At 30.9% G+C, this 20,248-nt stretch overlaps 2 protein-coding genes across 2 annotated transcripts in view; one reads left to right on the forward strand and one right to left on the reverse strand.

Moving 5' to 3' along the window:
- Window positions 1-20,238, reverse strand: part of hwt (SH2 domain-containing adapter heavyweight) — a 172,547-nt gene extending 152,309 nt beyond the window's left edge. Inside the window, exons 1-2 of the mRNA XM_011058830.2 lie at window positions 19,465-20,238; window positions 16,472-17,042 (exon numbers count right to left, since the gene is read on the reverse strand). Of these exons, the coding sequence (XP_011057132.2) occupies window positions 16,472-17,042; window positions 19,465-19,823 (930 nt within the window). The 5' untranslated portion in view covers window positions 19,824-20,238. The remainder of the gene's footprint in view (window positions 1-16,471; window positions 17,043-19,464) is intronic.
- On the forward strand, window positions 7,827-11,421 carry LOC105147660 (chymotrypsin-2-like). Its single transcript, XM_011058829.2, has 7 exons — window positions 7,827-8,516; window positions 8,828-8,901; window positions 9,841-9,935; window positions 10,136-10,277; window positions 10,383-10,496; window positions 10,742-10,894; window positions 11,080-11,421. The coding sequence occupies exons 1-7, from the start codon at window positions 8,468-8,470 to the stop codon at window positions 11,221-11,223; spliced, it is 771 nt and encodes a 256-aa protein (XP_011057131.1). The 5' UTR covers window positions 7,827-8,467; the 3' UTR covers window positions 11,224-11,421.
- Window positions 20,239-20,248: the final 10 nt, after the last annotated feature.

Consider the following 20,248-nt stretch of genomic DNA (forward strand, 5'->3'; position numbering starts at 1 on the left):
TTAGAATTATAATTGAGATAACTAGAATTCCGAATTAGATTGATATAATTATTTTGGTAAAAATAAGAGTTCTAGTAGATTTTATTAAAAATATTGTATCAATCACAATTCTGGTTGTCTTAACTAGAATTCTATTAAATTTAACCAGAAAATTCTAATTCGTTCATTTTTAACCAAAAATTTTTTCAGTGTGCGTATCATATTATTAGGTGTTGGAATTAATTCGTAGCGTTTTTTAATGAAAGAATGTTATTTATTTCACATGAGCATTAAAAAATACATTAATGAAAGTACTTCCCATCACTTGTAAAACGCTACGAATTAATTCCAACACCTAATATAAATAGTGAGGATGCAGCGCCGGATGAAATACCGTATTCAATTAAATATATTCTGTAGGTGAGTTGTGATTAGTTTTTCATCAACTCTCTTTCTCTCTTTCTGAAATAAAATTGGTTTTATATGTTACACAGACATACACTAAAAAAAAAATTTGTTCAACAAATATATATACTAAAAAAAAAATTATTTGACTCAACAAAATACTGCAGTTGAATACGTGCAAATAAATATCAATGTAATAAGAGCAAAATATTTTGTTCAATTACTATGATGATTTTAAATTTGGCTCAACTAAATTGAGTTATTGCAGACATGTTTATTTGATTTTAGAATATATTTAATTGAATAGAATTTTATTTTGATGATCTATTAAATAGCATTAATTAAATAGCATTAATTAAAATAACAAAAGGATATGTGTTACACAAAAAATTTAATAAAACAACTAAATTTATGTTTAAAATAATCACATATCGTTTACGCTCAACTTCTTTATAGTTGAAATTTGTATATATAATATTATCGTAAAATTCATGTATGTTTTGATTAAACATAATAATTCTTGTAACACACACACAAAATAGACAATAGATCGAACTTTGAATTTATTTGATGTGACACAATATCCTTTTATTGAAGTAAAATATTTTGATTATCTCGTAACAATTTAAGTTGAATAAACTATCTTTCTTGCTTGTTCAAGTATATTAAGTGTGAAGACGCCTTTTGACAAAATATTTATTTCACTTGAAAGTCATTATAGTTAATAATAATGTAACATAATGTAACATAAAAAGTCTTGTCAAAAACTAACAAATTTATTTGATTAAATCGTTATATTTTAACGAAAAAAATAATTTTTTTTGTTATTATTTTTATTTTTCCACTTCAATTTATTATTTACTGGTTTCGCACACTTATATTCTTGTCTTATTAACTACAATTAATTATTATTGAATAACGTCATATCGCCGCCAAGATTTGAACCTACGATTAGAACGGTAGCCTAATACTTACGCTAAGCTAATCGCACGCTTGTAATTGAGTCATTACTAACATTACTTATACTGTAATCATTTTTTATTTCATGCCTCTGCTAACAATTATATTTACAATTATATTTAATATTATTAATATTTAAAGAGATTACATGAAAACGAAATAATACATTTTGATCTTGTCAACTTTATATATTTGTTACATATTTATTAATACTCTCTGCAAAATATCATGGACAAAGAATTAAGAAAAAGAGCAACAGTTGCGAAAGCTATATCGTTTTGTAAGCATCATCCGAGCTTTAAGCATTTTATGCATGCTCGAATTATCCCTTTTTTTATTTGAATAGAAAACATTTTAATCTTCTTTTGTAGGATGACTCGGAGGGAGCCCTTGATCGTTAATGAAAAACTTGGCCTCGTATCATGGGCAGAAGCTTGTTTCCCTTACTGACTATGTACATTCGCGTACCTTCAGATATTGACTGGATCAAGGAGAACGCCATATAAATTCAATTGATATTCATTATTCGTACAGACTAACAATCGCCAATTCACACAAGCATACCGAGTATATTAGGTTACATTTATTCTTTTTTTTTTTATGGTGATTTATGGTGATAAATGTACAGTCGCCATTAATTTTCTTATCTTGCAGGAACTAACGTGTTACTGTCGCCATACTATGTCTTGCTAAACTGATTGCTAATATGATAAAGCTATCAGTATATATGTTCCTGGAGATCAGTCCTGTGTCAGGAGCAGTAATTTAAGCAAGAAATTTGTAATACAAGTACCTTGATATTGTTAATTCGTGTTACAAATATGATGAATTGATTTTTCATTCATTACAAACGTTTTATCAGTGTTTCAAAATCTATTGCGGATGTCTTTTTTACAATTTATTAGCGTGTATTTTATATATCCATTATTCATAAATTAAAAAGAGATTTGTAAATATCAAATAACAAAGTGTCAGAGAATTGAGAAATGACGAGAGTACACAAATATTGAATATTATAAAATTAAATAACTAGGATAAAAAATTTTATTGTTTATCGTTAAATTTAAATTTAATTAAATTATATATATATATATACTAAAAATCTGTATATAAATGTCTGTATATAAATCGCGTAATTAAAAAAGATCTATAATATAAAGCAGTGTAATTAAATTTCTAATTAAAAATCTAACAGCATCTTTTCATAAGAATAAATGTACCTTTAATTCAAATGATTGGCTAAGCTGATTGTAGGAACAAACTACAAATTGTCCAGATTATCTTGCGTTTTTGTATTCATCTAGCTGACCTAGCGGAATTAAATCAGGCCATAAAGAAAATTAGAACTACAGAGTGAATAGCATGCTAAGTAACATCATTAGATAAAGTCATCAGTAGAGCCATTAGGTAACGTCACATATTTCACAGCCGTATTCTGTCTATAATTAGTTGCCGCACACACGATCATGACTATTCATATAATCTGCTCCGCCGCCTTGACGATAATTAACTTATCCCTGCAGCGCTGCTAACTTACCATGAACGCGCCAGCCGTAATTTGCACTTGACTAATTACAGAGACGTTACGCGACGTTACAGGGGTACTTTAACGTTTCGTAATATTTTTACGTGGATATAAAAAGCGTTTATTTATTCAGTAACACGTGTAATGCGCACGGACAAAACGAGAGAACTTTAATATTATCGCGGTAACACATTCACCGTTGACATAAACTGTTTATGATACATTGGGTACAAACGTGTAAAATCTGCCGGTACTGTTTATGCACGAGAAAATACTTGTTGATCTGAAACGATCTTTCTATTTGCACGCGTCATTGCGTCGAGATTAACGTTTTATTAGTTCAATAAATATACATAGTGCAGTTGCGGCAAACGCTAATAAATTCATCGCTTGTATCGGTCAAATCAACAGACTCAATTATCATTCTGAACGAGGCAATGTAACTCATGTATAACTCTATATTTCTGCCGTTAGCAATTTCAGTAAACCAATAACGTTTCTTCATATATTTTTAAATAGTGTGGTACATCGATTAATAAATTTCAGAGTGCTATCGATATACTGGCCAAATAAAAAAATCTACAATTTTAATTCAATTATAAAAAATTGCACTTCGAATAAATTGTGCACTATCAATAAATTATTTACAAATATTTACGTATAGCAAATATTTATAAAACACTATTAATTTTGAAAGAATCAAATCGCGCTATATATTTTCATACTACAGATGGAAAGGGCGATTTTGCTAAAATTTCTGAAAATTCATAGATATAATCTAGTTCATAGATATAATCTTCTAGATATAAATCTGATAAAAATTTTGTTAAACTATCAAAATAATTTTATAGAAATCTCAAGCATATGAATAAAATGTTTCGACATTATAACAACTAGTTTAAAGTCCTACATAATTATTTTAATAATCTAGCAAAATTATTTTCATATTTATATCTAAGTTAAAGCTTTAAATATTTCAGTAAAGCCTTTCTCTCTGTACAAAAGTAATTTGATTACTTGTGTTCCACCATCGCTTAAAATTATCATAATTATAAGTAATATAATAATTTCTTTATTTTCCCTAAAAGATGAAGATTTTCTTCTGTAAAAAATAAAACCGATCTCAGCCATCATGCCCAACGAGAATGCAACAAAATGGAGTGAAAGAGAGTTGTGAGTGCGAGGCGTTAATAAGCGGCGTCGATATTCACAGACGGATTTGATATTCTACGCAAACTGTCAATCGATGCTCTTTTATCGCAGCGGGTCATGCGCATAGCGTCGTAATATATAGCCACTTATTTTTCCGAGGATAAGCAGAAGAGGAGAAGCGCGCTCGTTCAACCGTTTCTGACGATCGCTTTAGCAAAAGCATTGTTGAAGTTCAATGTACCTCAATAAATCATGCAATTGTTAAGAAAATCGCAGAATAACGTCGAGACTCTGGCATGGCGTCCTCGCTTTGATAAGCGTACTTACTCCGTCATACAGCCACAATAAAATCATTGACCTCATTTCATGCGTAAATTTGCAATAGCGAGCTGTATTAAAATAATACTTCAGTTTGAACAAATAAATAAATTAAATTAAATATTAAAATAAAATTAATCATGAAAATAAATAGTAGAGGTATAAAATTTATTATATTAATTCATCTACAAAAATATGTTAAATAAAGTTAATTGTAAAAATAAGTAATTTTTAAGCAATTTTTAGGATACAAAATTCATTATATTAAAAATTTAAATATTAATAGGGCTGTCGAAATTAAAAATAATAATAATAATAGAGTACAGGCAATGAGAGTAATACAGGGAATTGGTGCGCAATTCATATAGTAGTCAAATAATATTCACATAATATATTAATAATCTGCAATGATTGTGGATACAAATTTCTTTTAATTGCGCACCAATTCCCATGCTGCATTAATTAACGCTCTCATTGCCCATACATTCTATTATTATTACTTTTTATTATAGTAATTCATTCATACAGAAATCTATTCAGAAACATATTCGTACACTGAAAGGGAAGATTGGCTGCTGCAACAAATTAGGTGGTAAAATATGGTATAGCATTTTTAATTGACTGCTGTAATTGATTAAAAATGCTATGACATATTCAGCTAAGCTTTTCTTTCAGTGTAAAGTAATAAGAATTAATGTAATAAGAATTATTAAAAATGTAAAACACATATAATTTATAACATTATATACGCTACATAAAGCGTAATGCGATAAAATGACAGTTAATGGTAATCATCGTATTGATAATCATCGTATCATATAATATAATACGAATTATACACGCTTCTCTCCGCGTAAATAATAATCAGGAAAATGCATACACTTTTATAGTATACCTCTTCTCATAAATCCTTCTTCTCTTTATAAGCGCTCGCTTTGTTTGAAAATCTTGCCAATTTTACGTGTGGACGGAAATACGTGTTCTCGGATTCTCACGAGCGTTCGCGCGAGAAGCACCCGTTGTTCCTGGATAACCTTTTGAACCTTTTATTCTATTTGCAATTTTGCAACAACCGATATTCTAAAAGGGACTCCTGAATAAAACATGCGACAGCAAACTTCACTGACGTAAAAAATAGATTTTCCTGTGCAAACAATATGCGCTCATAATGCACGTTCAACGAGTGAATTTGCGCAATGGAGATTGTATGTAAAGCTTAAAAATACTCTGCAACGCAATGATATAAATTTTTCTGTTCCATTTATCCCCTTTTATATGCTTACCATTAAAACAAGAACGTTTATCATAGCACTTCTGTTAGTAAACAATTTTCATAAAATACTAAATAGCAAATGGATTGATAAGATGGTCTAATTAAATAGTACTTGTTATCTAAGATATAATTAAAAAACTTATAGATTTGATTCAAATGATATATTTTCAATACGCATTCCAAAGAAAATTATTTGGAACATTTATCGCACTAAATAGTTTTGTCGGGCATTAAAATTACTATTATCTCGATTCAACTCATATCTGCGTATTATAAATATTTTAAGTACATTACTAAAAACTGATATTATCATCGGTGCCACGTGTAGATCTTACAAAATAAAACTAAACATTCATAATCCAATAATAAAAATATTACGTAAGAAGTAAAATATAAACAGCTATAAAATTTAAATGTCAAAATTTTTAATTTAATTTTTTATTTCTACGATATCTTCCTTCAGGGATGAAATGAACAATCGGTGATTACAAATTCCACGAACGGTTTATTGTTATGATTAATTTGTTTGAAAGTTAACTAATTCCATATATAAGTTGTAAATTTATTTGATGTATCCCATGTGCTATCAAAAAGTTTAGTAAAGGCGAACACGATTGAGAATTCGTGCACGCAAAGTTATCAGTGATCTCGACCGGTGATGCTTTGATCATGTATTGGATCGATTACACGGTCAGAGCAAGAGGTCGCAGATGAATCCTGAAACTCTGACAGCCCGCATCCATCCTAGCTGGACCAGCGATCGATTATGTTCTACTTATCCGTTCGACCGTCCATCAGGATTGTTAAAAAAAATTCGCGAGTTACAAGGATAACCGAAACTTTATCTCTCATGAGATTTTCTATTGAAATTATAAGTTGTGCGAGTAAAACTTTTAATAGGAGGCTATTAAAGTTCTTAATACGGCGTAACTTATCGTTTTCGACAAAATTATTATCTCGCAACATCAACTTCCAAGATAATTATTTTTTTTAATACAGTTATGCTAATGTAAAAGTTATTGTCAAACTCTTGTAAAGTCCTTCCTTCTCTCTCTCCCTCTTGTAAAGGTCTTTCCTTTGTGTATAATTTATATAACATTGAATGTAATGCATTTTACTAAAAAAAAATATTATTCCTAATTAAAAATAGAAAAAATTAGAAATATAATAAGATTATCTCAATTCAATATAGAAATATGTAAGTTGTTTGCATATAAGTTAGTAATAACTCGAATTAGTAGATTATTTCCGCGAAAATAAAAAATGTCTGCTGAGCACAAAGAACTGACTCAATAAACTATAATAAGTGCAAAATACAAAAATGATGCTATTATCATATTAATCAAACTGCATGAAAAGAATTGCGAAAGAGCGAAAAATTTATCGAGTGAGATTAAGAGATACGGAAAAATCCAAATCCTTATCAAGATAGCAAGACAGAAGTGTGCAGAACGATTATCACTTTGATCGAGCGATAAGAAAGGTAATATAATTAAAAAGACCCATTATAATTATATCTTTTGAACCCTAGCGCTATATACGTACATACTCATTTTTTACCCTTGACCTTAATTTACACACTCGGGTCTCTGGGGCCTCATTTATATTTTTTACCCTAACTTCCATAAAAATGGACATATTTCAATTAATTTTTTTTTCAATCGATAAAGAATTAATTAAGGAATAAGTAATATGTAAAAATCGATAGAATTGAGAAGCTTCGGAATATACAAGGTGTCTAATAATTGTTCTGACGGAATTTGTGGACATGTAGAGCAGACTAAACTGAAACGGAAAATTCTCTACCATTTTTTGCAATTTTCGCAATAGTTAACAAGATATTAATTGCTAAAAATTGCCGAAAATTGGTCTTCAATAATTTTTTACTCAAATACTCAATTTTACAGAAAAACTGTAAGAGACAAAAATTATTTATTTTCTTCTTATAGAGCTCTAAGAATTTTTTGAGAATTTTTTCAAAATTTTTTAATATCGTATTTTCTTATGTTGATAAAAATAAAAAAATACAATACTAAAAAGTTAATAAAAAATTTTGAAAAAATTCGTAAAATTCTATGAGAAAAAAAAATAATTTTCATCTCTTACAGTTTTTCTGTAAAAATTGGCAGTATTTGAGTAAAAAATTAATGAAGATCAATTTTTGGTAATTTTTAGCAATTAATATCTTGTTAATTATTGCAAAAATTGCAAAATAATAGAGGACTTTCTGTCTCAGTTTAATCCGCTCTACATGTCCGTCAGAACAATTAGCAGACATCCTGTATAGATTCAAAGAAAAAGAAAAGTTCAGGAATATGAAAAAAATCTCAATTTAGCAAATTGTACTGGGGTTTTTGAAATCCCAGTGTGTATAGCTACGTTTAATATTATAGCTACGGTTAATATTATATTACAAATTATCTTTAGTCTTAATCTAAAATTAATACTAAAGCTTATATCTAATCTTGACAGATACTTGAAAGATACTTTAAATGAAAAATCGTGAATCAAAAAATTCTTTACAAATATAAAAAATTATAAATGCGACTGAATAAGTTATTTAAATTCTTGACATTAATATTTTCAATAAAAAGAATTAATAAAGATGAAATGATATCGATTAATATACATACATGAAACATTAAATACGTTAAACATTTTGAATGAAATTACAGTGTGATACTCAACGTTATGTGCTTATCAAGATACTTATATTTGATTTATCTAATCTAGATTTCTTAAGAAATCATGTCAGTCGGTAGACTATACGGAAGAGGGGTGATGCAATTAAAAATCAGTACTACATATAAATTCGCTTCCATGCTATTTCAAATCATTCAGACAGTACTCGTACAATGGCGTTAAGAATTTTGTGTCTCCTCAGCCTTTTGGCATTTTCTCAAGGTGACTAATAATTTTCCCGGGTTAATCAATAATCATTCATTTAAGTGAAAACAAGTAGTTCTCTTAGGAGTATATGGAAGAAAAAAATGTTGTTATTCAAATAAATGATTTTCTGTGATTCGTCAATTCGATCGTTAAATATAAATAGAAACATGACAGGCGCAAAATATTATAAAGAATCTGAAATTCACCATTAAAATACAAATTGTTACTTATTATAATTCAAACCTTTATAAAATTTGTGTTTTTTTAAATTCTTTTAGCTTCATTTTACAAATACTAGTAATGATTTATCATGCATTATATTGCAGCCGGACTCCTGCCACTTTTTGATCCCAGAATCGTAAATGGAGAAAATGCGAGACTAGGCGAGATTCCGTATCAGGTACACATTATTATATAAAATATTTATTATGGAAATATTAATATATATAATATATAAAATGTGTATATACATATTGTAATATAATTAAGTTCTCGGATTGATGCCACAAACAACTCACAAGAAAGATCGAATTTATAAATCAGCATTCAATATAGTCTTCGCCTGCTTTTAAATATTTTTATCGTTTATGTTGAATGTCCAAGAAAAAACTTCCTCCGATTTGCCTTAAGTTTCCATATTCAGTGTATGGCAGAAGCCATTAGTATATTAGATGACAACAGCCTCAAATCTCATTACAATTTTTAATTTATAAAAAAAGTTAACATTAATTCAGGCGAGTATTAGTTAAGATCCCTCATTAAAAGATCAAATGATCAAAAAATAAATCAGAAGCCACTTTCCTTAAACTCAAGCTTAATGCCTGATTTAGCACCTCGCTAAATTTTTTATTTCCTAAATTAGAAATTGCAACAAAAAAGTCAAGACATGAGAATATCTCAATGTATCTCTCAAAAATCCATTAAATTTTGATGAAAACTTAATACAATTCGGAGAAGCATTCATTATACAAGTGATGTAAATGTTAGAAAGCGATAAATGTATTAAATGACAGTATTAATAAATGTTTTAATAAATATCTTCGATCTTTTTTTTGAATCATTGAATGGCCTCAGTTCGAGAACTTGTCACGCATTGTGCATATACCATATATAATATAAAAAATATCTAAATATTTTTGTGTGTGAGTATAATTAATTTTAAAAAAACAGAGATTTATTTTTAAAATCTGTTACTTTCCTTGAGTAAGGTTTGTTGTTTCATTGTATTATTGTTATTTCTTTCAAAGTGTAACTGTTTCAGTTACATATTAGCTTTCTTATAAATTAAAAACAAACATAGAAATGTTACTACAAATTAGAAATACTATGATTTCCATAGGTTTCTCTTCAATACACAGATTTTTCCTTTCACTTTTGTGGCGGCTCAATCCTGAATGATAATTATGTCATCACAGCAGCTCACTGTGTTAAAAAGTAATTTTATTAATATTTTATTATTTTTTTAATAAAATAATTGCGTATCACACTAATATAACTTGTTAGTATATTTTTTTACATATAAATATTACTTTGTTGAAATGAATTGTAAAAAATATATAAGAAATGTACCTATACGTTTACTATATATATGTATATTTCGATAAAAATGTGAACAATTAAATTTTGTGTTATAGTATAGAATCATTTAATATAAAAGTTATTGCTGGCACTATCGATTTAAGTAAACCAAAATCAGAACACAACGTCATAAAAGCCATTATACACGAAGAATATGATTCTCATAATTCTTGGATTAACGATATAGCTTTATTGCAGGTAGGCATAAATTTCTTTTTTACATGAAACATTAGACTCCTTATAAATATTTTTTCCAATTAAAAATTATAAATCTCAAGTAAAAATTGTTTTTTTTTTTTTTAGGTCGAAACTCCTTTCATAACATCTAAGACTGTCGGGCATGTTCCTTTGCCACCAAAAGGTTTTAATGTTAAAACCAATGATGTAGCCATTGTGTCGGGATGGGGCAGACTCTGGGTAAATCTTTCTAGCTGTTTTAAATATCTATATATTTAACTGTACATCTGTAATTTGCATATTGATACACAAAGATAGTGATTATTTATATTTTATTTTTATAATATCTCTTGAGATTTAGAATACAGAACTACAATATCCAGTATACAAGGAATTGATAAGAAATTAATATTATTAATAATATTATATATTATTATTAATATTATTCAAAGATAGCAATTATATAAATTATTACGAAATTACAGCAAGAAGGACCAACCACTGTTAGACTACAACGAGTCAACATCTTCATCGCTGATCACACCTACTGTCAATATATATACAATAAAATAAACTACAACGTTTATCCCACGCAAATTTGCGCATATGATTCATCAATCGAAAAAGGATCGTGTCACGTAAGTTTTTCTTAAGATTTCAGTTCTAAATTATTGATTTCTCTATTTATAATATTCTCAGTAATAATTTAATCGTGATTTCTCAAAAAGAAGAAAATATTTGAAATTGTGATAAAGAAAATACACAAAACAACATTAAATTTGGATTAGAACTAATTTTGTTTAAGACATCTTGCTATTTTCAGGGTGACTCTGGTGGCCCATTGACTGTTGGAGGAAAACTCGTTGGATTGGTATCCTGGGCGAATGGTTGCGCCAGCTCCTCTTACCCTACTGTATACACGAATGTCATCGAGTACTTGGATTGGATTACAGCTAACGCAGTCTAAACTAATCTAAATTTTGCGTCTATCAATGATTCATACTCTCTCTTTCGTTTTGTATAATTTTGTAATTAAAATCCGGGGAAGAAGGAATTTTTTTTTAATGTAAAAGCCGATAACGGTGTGTCATAAGATTGTACGTAATAAGTGCCCTCAAAATTCTGTATATATTTTCAAAATAAATTAATTCTTTCCGCAAGAAAACACTGATGAAGTTAGTCTGCCTGTTAAAAGGCTGCAGCGAAGAATTATCGCGCGACAAGTGCCGTTCATTTTATCTATCACGATTATTACGAATCAAAATCCAGAGAGACTTTGATATAAAGCTCCTGGTTAGTGCAAGAGGTCGGATAGAACTTGGCTCTGTCGTGAAATCAATACGCCATGACCGCGCGAGGCTCACGTGTTGCTCTTATTTCCGGTAATACTTGGTAGAGCGGAAGCGGTCAATGCTCACATTTTAACGATAATTGACAGTTATAATCATAGCAGTCTGTATTTGATAAAATAGATCGTAAATAAAAAATATTCGTTAAACATGTCATTAGTAGCTCGTAAACAATCTTATTATTTCCTTTATGATGTCTGATGATGATTGTGGGAAAAAACAGAAAATGATACGCAATGTTTTTTCGAAAAACCAGGTGCACACACCTTCAAGAAACTTTACTGAAGAAAACTGAAGAAAAGATAATCAAGAATGAAAGAGGAAGCTGCATCCTCGAGAGGAAAAATGATATAAAAAATATATAACTTATCATATTTGCTTTTTTTCCTAGGAAAAATAGCAAATGTTAGAAACTTTTCAAATAAGAACAGAATAAGCTGCAACTGCAATGAGACGGATGGTACTCGACAAGAAAACGCGAACGCGGGGGAAATCGAATTCATCTTGAATTCTATTCTATCACTGTATTTACATTGCTAATGAAATATCATTTCTGCTTTCACCGTTTTCCGAGCACGATAGGTTGCTACGTTGCTCTCGGGTTTTGTTTTATGACAATAAAAGGGCCTAATAGTTGCTCATTTCCGACGGAGATGATTATTAAGTACGAACCTCTATTATGAAGTTACTCTATTGTGAATCTTCTTCAGAGAACACTTTATTGCTTTATTTAAAAAAATATCCTCGATAAAATGATGGAACTCAGTTTCGCTATTTGTATAAAAACTTCATAATTTTACGATTTTGTTGGTATAATTATAATAAATCTTTCATCAACCATTAAACTCTCAGAAATTAATTTGTCGCGTAGAGACGAACTAATTTCCGCTCCAGTTACGTAACAAATGTTATAAGCGGTGTCTCACCGTATCATGCATAAATATTCCCGAATAACTTCACGGTTCAGAACCGCATACTAAACACGGTATATTTACTGTCGGTTGGCCAAAATAAGATGTATAATATATAAGTACACACACATACTGCGAACACTATGTTCCATAGCCTAACTATCCGAGCAGATATACATAAACCTGTATAGTTTGCAGAGGAGCTTATATACCCCCTAGTTCTACAGGGTTAATTTCCACAATATTACAGCGTATTATGAAGTAGCCACATACAAAAGCATTATTCTCTTTCATAACTGTACATAAAGTAGTATTTACAATCACGTCAAAAGCAATGCCTTTGCGTAGCACGTAACTTTATGATAATACAATACTTAAATGCAAATAAGAGAAGAGAGCTTGGCATTACTCTCTGCTTTAAAAATATATAAATATAAAATAAAATATTCAAATATATATAAATATAAAATATACTCATGTGTACGATATACATACAAAGACTGCCAATTAAGTGTAAAAAAATTCAAAGGAACGACTTGTTAATTATAAATCTAAATTATTTATTATTAAAGTATAAAATCAAATCAAATAATTTTGCATAAAAAAATATTTTTAATGATTCGACGTTTATTCGCAGAGTTGTGATCTCAATCAAATCATTTATTAAATCTGCGTCCTAAAAATAAATAGAAATATTATATGATATATGTATATGTATAAGGAAAATATTTATTTTAATGTCTGAATTCTCAAGCCTTTTCGCGATCAATTCGATATCGCGCTGTCTCATTCCTTTCCATTTTTTTCCCTTTTCATCCTTTTTTATACATCTTACATCTTCCCTTTTATTTCTTCTTCTGAACCCGCAAAGCGACCTTGGATGAGTCGTCGCGACAACTCAATTTTATTGGAATTTTATCGGAATAAGTACTAGAATATAAAATTGTAGGTTTCAGCTCGTGAATAAGTTAATGCTTTATATTAATAATGACAGGAAATAGCAAAATTCTATAAATTATGAAAATAAATCACGAATTAAATCAGGCTTATTTATAAAACTCTATTAAATGTAAGAAAAGTGTCCTCGATAATCAATTGATTGCAGGACATTTTTAATTTTATAATATTAAATATATAACTATAATTATATATTCAGTATAAATTTTTAAGTATAAATTTTGAAATAAACGCATTTTGCTACTTAGCATTGTATAGATGTTCAAAGTAACTTTCAGATATTGACAAATTTATTGTAAGTTCCACTTTGGTACTCTCATATACACATACATTAACCAATGAAGCATAATTTTCATCGAAATGTTTCCATAGGGCTTCTGGTTCATTCTATATAATGATTATATACGATCGTTAAATTTTGCAATAAATACTCACATATTTTCGATATGTACATAGCGACTATATGTGCTCGATAAATCTTGTTCAAATATTAAGTATTGACAAATATTTTGTGCTAAGAACAATTTATATGTTATGCAAAATTAATTTACAAAATACTTTAATGCGTCTACAAAAGCTTAACAATAAAAAAATTTTTATAACTAATTATATCTGATCTCAATTATAATAACAGAATATATATAATTATACACGGAGAGAATTTTCTTTTAAAATCTATCCTGAAAATATGGTAGTTGTGGTACAATATTTTAAAGATTTTTATTATGTATTTCAGTAAAATTGATCAAACTGATTTTATACTTTATTGTAGTTTTATTAATGAGAAATTTACATTAAAATTTTTTGAAATACAATTGTTCCACGCCTGTCATATTTTCAGGGTAAATTCTAAGAAAAAATTCTCTCTGTATAATAATGATTATTTATGAATACAAACATATACAAAATTTCTAACAATAAATTATGTATATGCCCTAGATAATAAAATTTGGAAATCGTTCGTACTAGTAAATATCACATGTCGATATCCGAGTGTCTGACTATCGTTGATTTTTACTACTTTTATAGTATTAAATGTACGAGATTTTAATTCTAAAAACATCTATGCAGTGTTTTGATACAAGAAATGTAATTATAGATAATATTCCTGTACACAACAGTCTTTAGATGATGGATTCACGATTATCGGATAAACTAAGTTTGCTTTTGCTATGGAAAGTAATTGCATTTAGAGGCAGCTATCTCGGAGAGACATGAAAGCTCATGTTCCAACTTACGATCGAGTAAATGTCCACATGGATTTAAACGAGCCTTCAAAATCATAAATCATAAACTCGAAACAACTCGCATCTTCAAACGTTATTCTAATATATATTCTTGATGTAGTCTAAATTCCTTTACCTCGAATATATGTAACGGATTGTACAATAATAATATAAAATATTCGCGACGTGCACTGAAATAAAAAATTGACTAAATATGGTATAATATTTTTAATTGGCTGTAGCAACCAATTTTTGATTGCGTTAGCCGGTTAGCCTATTGAAATCGTACTGACATTGCGGATAGATTAATGTAACCAAAAATTAACTGTTGCAGCCAATTAAAAATGCTATTTCATATTTTACCATCTAAATTGCTGCAACAGCCAATCATTTTTTTTTTCAGTGCAAAAAATACAGATTATAAATTTCAGACTTGTCTTATACTAAATCTTTCCATTTTATTATCGCAATGTAATTCCATTGCGTTTCCACTCAGCAAAATCCATTAAAGAAGTTTTCGTTCTATAAAAACGAGTTCCAGAGGAAAGCGTCACATTTACTACGAATTATAGCTTCGCATTTTTTCAAATTAAATATTCTTTTTAGGAATGTGTGCTTGAGAGTATCTCATCCGATATGGAATAGCACGTTCGGTGCATGGCATACGCAATTAAAATCTTGGCATCAGGCCAATCAAATCTTTTTGCTTTATCAAATATATATAGGATTTTTTTGTATTATTAGTACCAATGTTGTGAAATTTTTCTGTTGGATAAAAGCTTTATCCAACAGAATTGCATTTAACAGAATTTGTAAATATTAAATTTAAATAATTATAATTTATTCACAGCGTAGATATGATTAATGTTATTTATACTATCGCGATAAAGTTAAGATGAAACAACGTTACTTCCTCGTCGGAAAAAAGCAATTTCTTTGTTCCATACATAGTCCCTTATACTATTAAAGTTTGAAGAACTCACCTGCACATGAAGTCGACTATAGGACTTTTCTTTCATTCTCTAGAGACCGTTGGACTTTAAAATACTATTGTAATAGGATATATATATAAGAAAGTGAATTAAAGTTATAATGTTTACATGAGTCATCGTAGAATCTTTACTTTCTTTCCCTTACTTCACTTAAAAAGTAATTTAAACGAAACAATGAACAATTTTCACAATATCGTTTTCTATCTCTTTTTCTGTCTTATAAATATTATGGCTGGTAACATTAGAAATAAATTCAATGGAAATAAATTCCATTTTGCAAAATGCATTTAAAAAAATACATTTTTATATTAACAAAGTTTAAATACAGAAAAATATTTCGATTAGAAACAGAAATCTAGATAAAATTTATTCTTTATAGAATTAATTTAATATTAATAATATATAATATTAACACGCTAACAGTACTAATAGTATTTATTGTAAATACAAATATAAAATCATAAATACAAATGATGTACTTCATCAATTGATTCTTTCTATTAATTGATAACTTTGACATTTTATATATCCATACAATTATATATATATATATATATATATATATATATATATATATACACATATAAATAATATATATATATCATAGTTCAAAAAAATAGTTCAAAAAATCATAGTTCAAAAAATAGTTCAAAAGAAAATTCCCTTTGCATTATCTCTATTTTACCTGCTAAATATCTGCTAAAAACGATGAAATACCTCATTCAAAGCACTATCGATACGCAATCCTGATTACGAGCAAGACCAAAAGCGGACACTAACCTGTTTGCGATGCGGCGTGACACACTCGTCCTTGGTACGCTCAAAGCGCTCAAATTTGAAGCTGTTGCTGCGGTAGAGCTCGTTGTCGCTCTGTTGCCTCCTGCAGAGCCGTCGCGTGAGCGCGCGTGGCCTGCAGGGCGCACATTCGGTGGCGAGCTCCCAGTGCAAATGCAGCATCGCGAGCTCGGCGGTGCAACGTGCCATGGCGCAGCCGGCGCGCCTCACGCGGCATTTAACCCGCTTTATACGGCCTTCAGGCTGCGGTTTATGGCCGCAGGGCTGCGTGCCGTTGCAGTTGCAGTCAGTGCACGTGCGGCGCGTACGGCGCGTTTTGACCGTATGCGAGCACGGCTTCGCCTCCTCGCCACACTCGCACTCACACGGCGCCTCGCCGCCGCCTGTGTGGGCGCAGCTTGATCTTTCGTCGGCGCACTCGCACGGCTGCTGCTGCTGTTGTTGCAGCTGCAACTGCGTGGAGGAGACAGGGGAAGACGAGGACTGTGTGGCCGCTCGACGACGAGTACCGACACCGCAGGTTGCGTGCCGACAAAAACGATCCGCGCACTCGCATCTGAAACAAAGAATGTGTTAAGAATGTAAGTATTATACGTATTTTTTAACAAAATAAAAAAATTACACAGATTTTTCTATATCGTGTTTAAAAGTTATACAACAAAAAAATTGGCGTCGATTTGATACCTAGATAAAACATTATTTTGATCAAGAAATATGAGACATGTTTTTAAAAAATAATTAGGATAAAATAAGAAAATAAACTATGAAATGGTATTGTTAAATATAAATATTGACCGTATTGAACTTTTCCGTATGTATTTATATAACATTTATTTTTATAAAGTACAAATTTCCAATTCACTTTTTGCATAGAAAAACTATACACCTGATACATTCTTAACGAGTGTGAAAAGGGTGAAAAGTATTTGCGAAAAATAACAAATAATGCTAAGTTAGGTAAATATTAAACTAAAAAAAGAACTTTCTATCTTTTCTATCTCTGAAATTTTTTTACTTTTAAATTTATGCTTAAATTCTAAGCAGAACCATAAGGCTCGTAATATATTTTTATAAAATCTGTAAGAATTTTTAAGTGCTTATATCTTTATACAATATTTTTACAGACAACTTCTAGCCATAACATTTGCAAGAAATCATAGATATTTACGAATAATCATATGTCTTATGATATATCTGTATACGCATAAAATTAAAATATTAATCATATGTTCTTACAAGTTTTACGAGAACACATTATGAGTCTTACGATTCTATTTAGAATTGACCCATTAGATTAAAAATTGTATTAAAACATTTGATTACTTTATTTCAAGCCATATGAATTGTAAACATTACTATTTTTGAAGCGTTCACGTCGTATTGATTTCTTTTTTCTGAGATTTAAATACTATACCTTAATTATACAAGTGTCTAAATATTAATGGAAAACATTGATTTTCACATAACGGTCGCGACATATTTCGCCCGAGATACTTGACAGCTGTAAGTTGGACCACAAAAGTCCTATTGACTATTGGAAATTTTATCTCGCACAATGATAAAACGGAAAGACTCCGCTCGAAGGTAGAAAGAAGACTCAGATCAAAATCTATGATTGCTTGCATATGACTCTTGCATATCGCGAATGAATTTCAGATTATTCAGATAATTGCATTGTAAATTGACGTCAATAATTTCATAATTTCATAATTTAATATTTTCCTTATTTTGGTGATAAATTATTTCTTGATTATAGATAAACTATTTCTTGAATTTCTTGCGCTTCCCATATTTCTTAATGAATAAATTTTTTTCATCAAGAAATTTATGTATTCAATACAAACATTGTAATTTCTCGTATTTATTTATACAAATTAACAGTGTGTAATGTATAAATTAAAATAATTACGAGAAACACCTTCGTGATAAATTCATGTTAATATGTCCATAAATGTACACATACAACAAATAATACATATTTACTCTGTAATTTAATAAAACTACAAGCGACTGATATTTATGAGTCAAAAATGAAAATAAATATACAATTCTCTGTATAATTCGTCGTAACACGTGGCACTTTATAAATCAATATTTCAGCATTCTAGAAAAGAGATAAAAGGACCGTGCGAATTGGCATTCTTGTCTTCAGACAGACAATTTCCTCCGTTATACCGACATGAAAATGCTTTCAAACGTTGCATTTCGCGTTTCGCCATCGTGAAAGCTCTTCCATATTAATTTTACTCATACATAGACGAGGTAATTGCCTTGTTTATTCTACAAATGAACAGCTGCGTCAACCTCGGATAAGTTTGACTACCGAGTGAACTTGGCAGGTCCTACTATACTAGCTACTTGCTTCCGCCTAAAATCTGCTTACGATTAACACAAGTCAACAGCATATTAGCTCCTGACCTCCACTATATACCTTCCACCCCTTTTACTGCGATCTTCAAAGCACAGTCTAACTTTATGTAATCGATCGTCATCTATCGCCATCAAATTACACCGAAAATTACCAATGAAAATTATCAATGAAAATTTCACGAATAAAAATGTCACGAATTAAAAAAATGTACAGATGTGAAAGAATTATACAATAAAACTGGAGCACTCTATAGATGTAATTGTTGCTCGTTATTTCCGCTCTTATCGATCGAACGAAGCAACCCAAAATTCCAAAGGGTACCATCAACAATAATTTTTCAAAAAAAAATTCACAACATAATACCACGAATGTCTACGCAAGTATCAACAATTTTTCAATTATATATCACCGGAAGGTCATTGGTCAACAAGTGCTATCGACCGAATAAGGCGGTGCGGTCTCTTCCATTCTATCGCGATAGCAATAATTGGAATCGCACCAACCTACCCCAATCTTCACAACCTACCCCAGCAACAACACAGCCAGCTGGTCTTTATCGTAGGGTGGAATAGATAATAGGCGTTACTACATCGTCGTATTAATTTACCTTCTGACCCTTCGCAGGACTGATCCTCGCTGTACATGCGGACAGGGCTGTGATTCCGGCGGACAGTCGCAGCTGATGGTGGCCGCGGCGGCAGCGGCGGCGGCGGCGGCGGCAGAAGCACCAGCCGGTCGAGTACGACGAACCCTGATTAGCACTGGATGCACCGGGCACGGCTGCACTTGACAGCCGCAGACGATGGTCTGGGGTCCGCCGCCGGAACTACTGCGGGATTTACGGCCGCCACCACCGCGCTTCGCGCGTTGGTCCACGTGCAACTGGCACGGCTGCACGGGGCAACCGCAACGAGCCGCGGCACCGCGACGCCCGGCACCCTGTACGCGTCTCCACACCCGCTCCATTCAAAGACCGGCGTGCGACTGACAATCAGCCGCCCCACACCATCGCCAATCCGGCGGATCGCGCGGGCGCGCAGCCGCTTCGATCTTCTCCGTGCGACCTCGGTCGTCCTCGGCGGATGATACCTCCGGGGGATGATATCCCCTTCTGGTCGACCGTTGCGTTGTGTTGCACGCTGGTCTATGCTACCTCTCTCGCGCCTTCGTACTGTGTAGTTGACGTTTCTTCCCTCCAAATGCGCGTGGGCGCACGGACAAATCCGGGCGTTTACCCTGAGTGAAGAGTCACCGATGACTTCTTAGTGAAATCTCGCTCGATAATGTCTTGCTTTGATATCTTGCGTGAATTTGCCTCCGAGTTTTAGAATCGGAAAGATCTTAGTAATGCAACATGATTCGAGAAAATATATAATGCTATATGCATGTTC

This window comes from Acromyrmex echinatior, chromosome 19, assembly GCF_024713525.1.
Source record: "Acromyrmex echinatior isolate Ae372 chromosome 19, ASM2471352v2, whole genome shotgun sequence".
Lineage (NCBI taxonomy): Eukaryota > Metazoa > Arthropoda > Insecta > Hymenoptera > Formicidae > Acromyrmex > Acromyrmex echinatior.

Excerpts from the sequence above, each read along its gene's own strand:
- LOC105147660 (XM_011058829.2), top strand. The coding sequence starts at position 8,468 with ATGGCGTTAAGAATTTTGTGTCTCCTCAGCCTTTTGGCATTTTCTCAA. Across the intron at positions 9,936-10,135 it reads GCAGCTCACTGTGTTAAAAA|TATAGAATCATTTAATATAA; the intron begins GTAATTTTATTA and ends TTTGTGTTATAG. Across the intron at positions 10,895-11,079 it reads TCGAAAAAGGATCGTGTCAC|GGTGACTCTGGTGGCCCATT; the intron begins GTAAGTTTTTCT and ends TGCTATTTTCAG.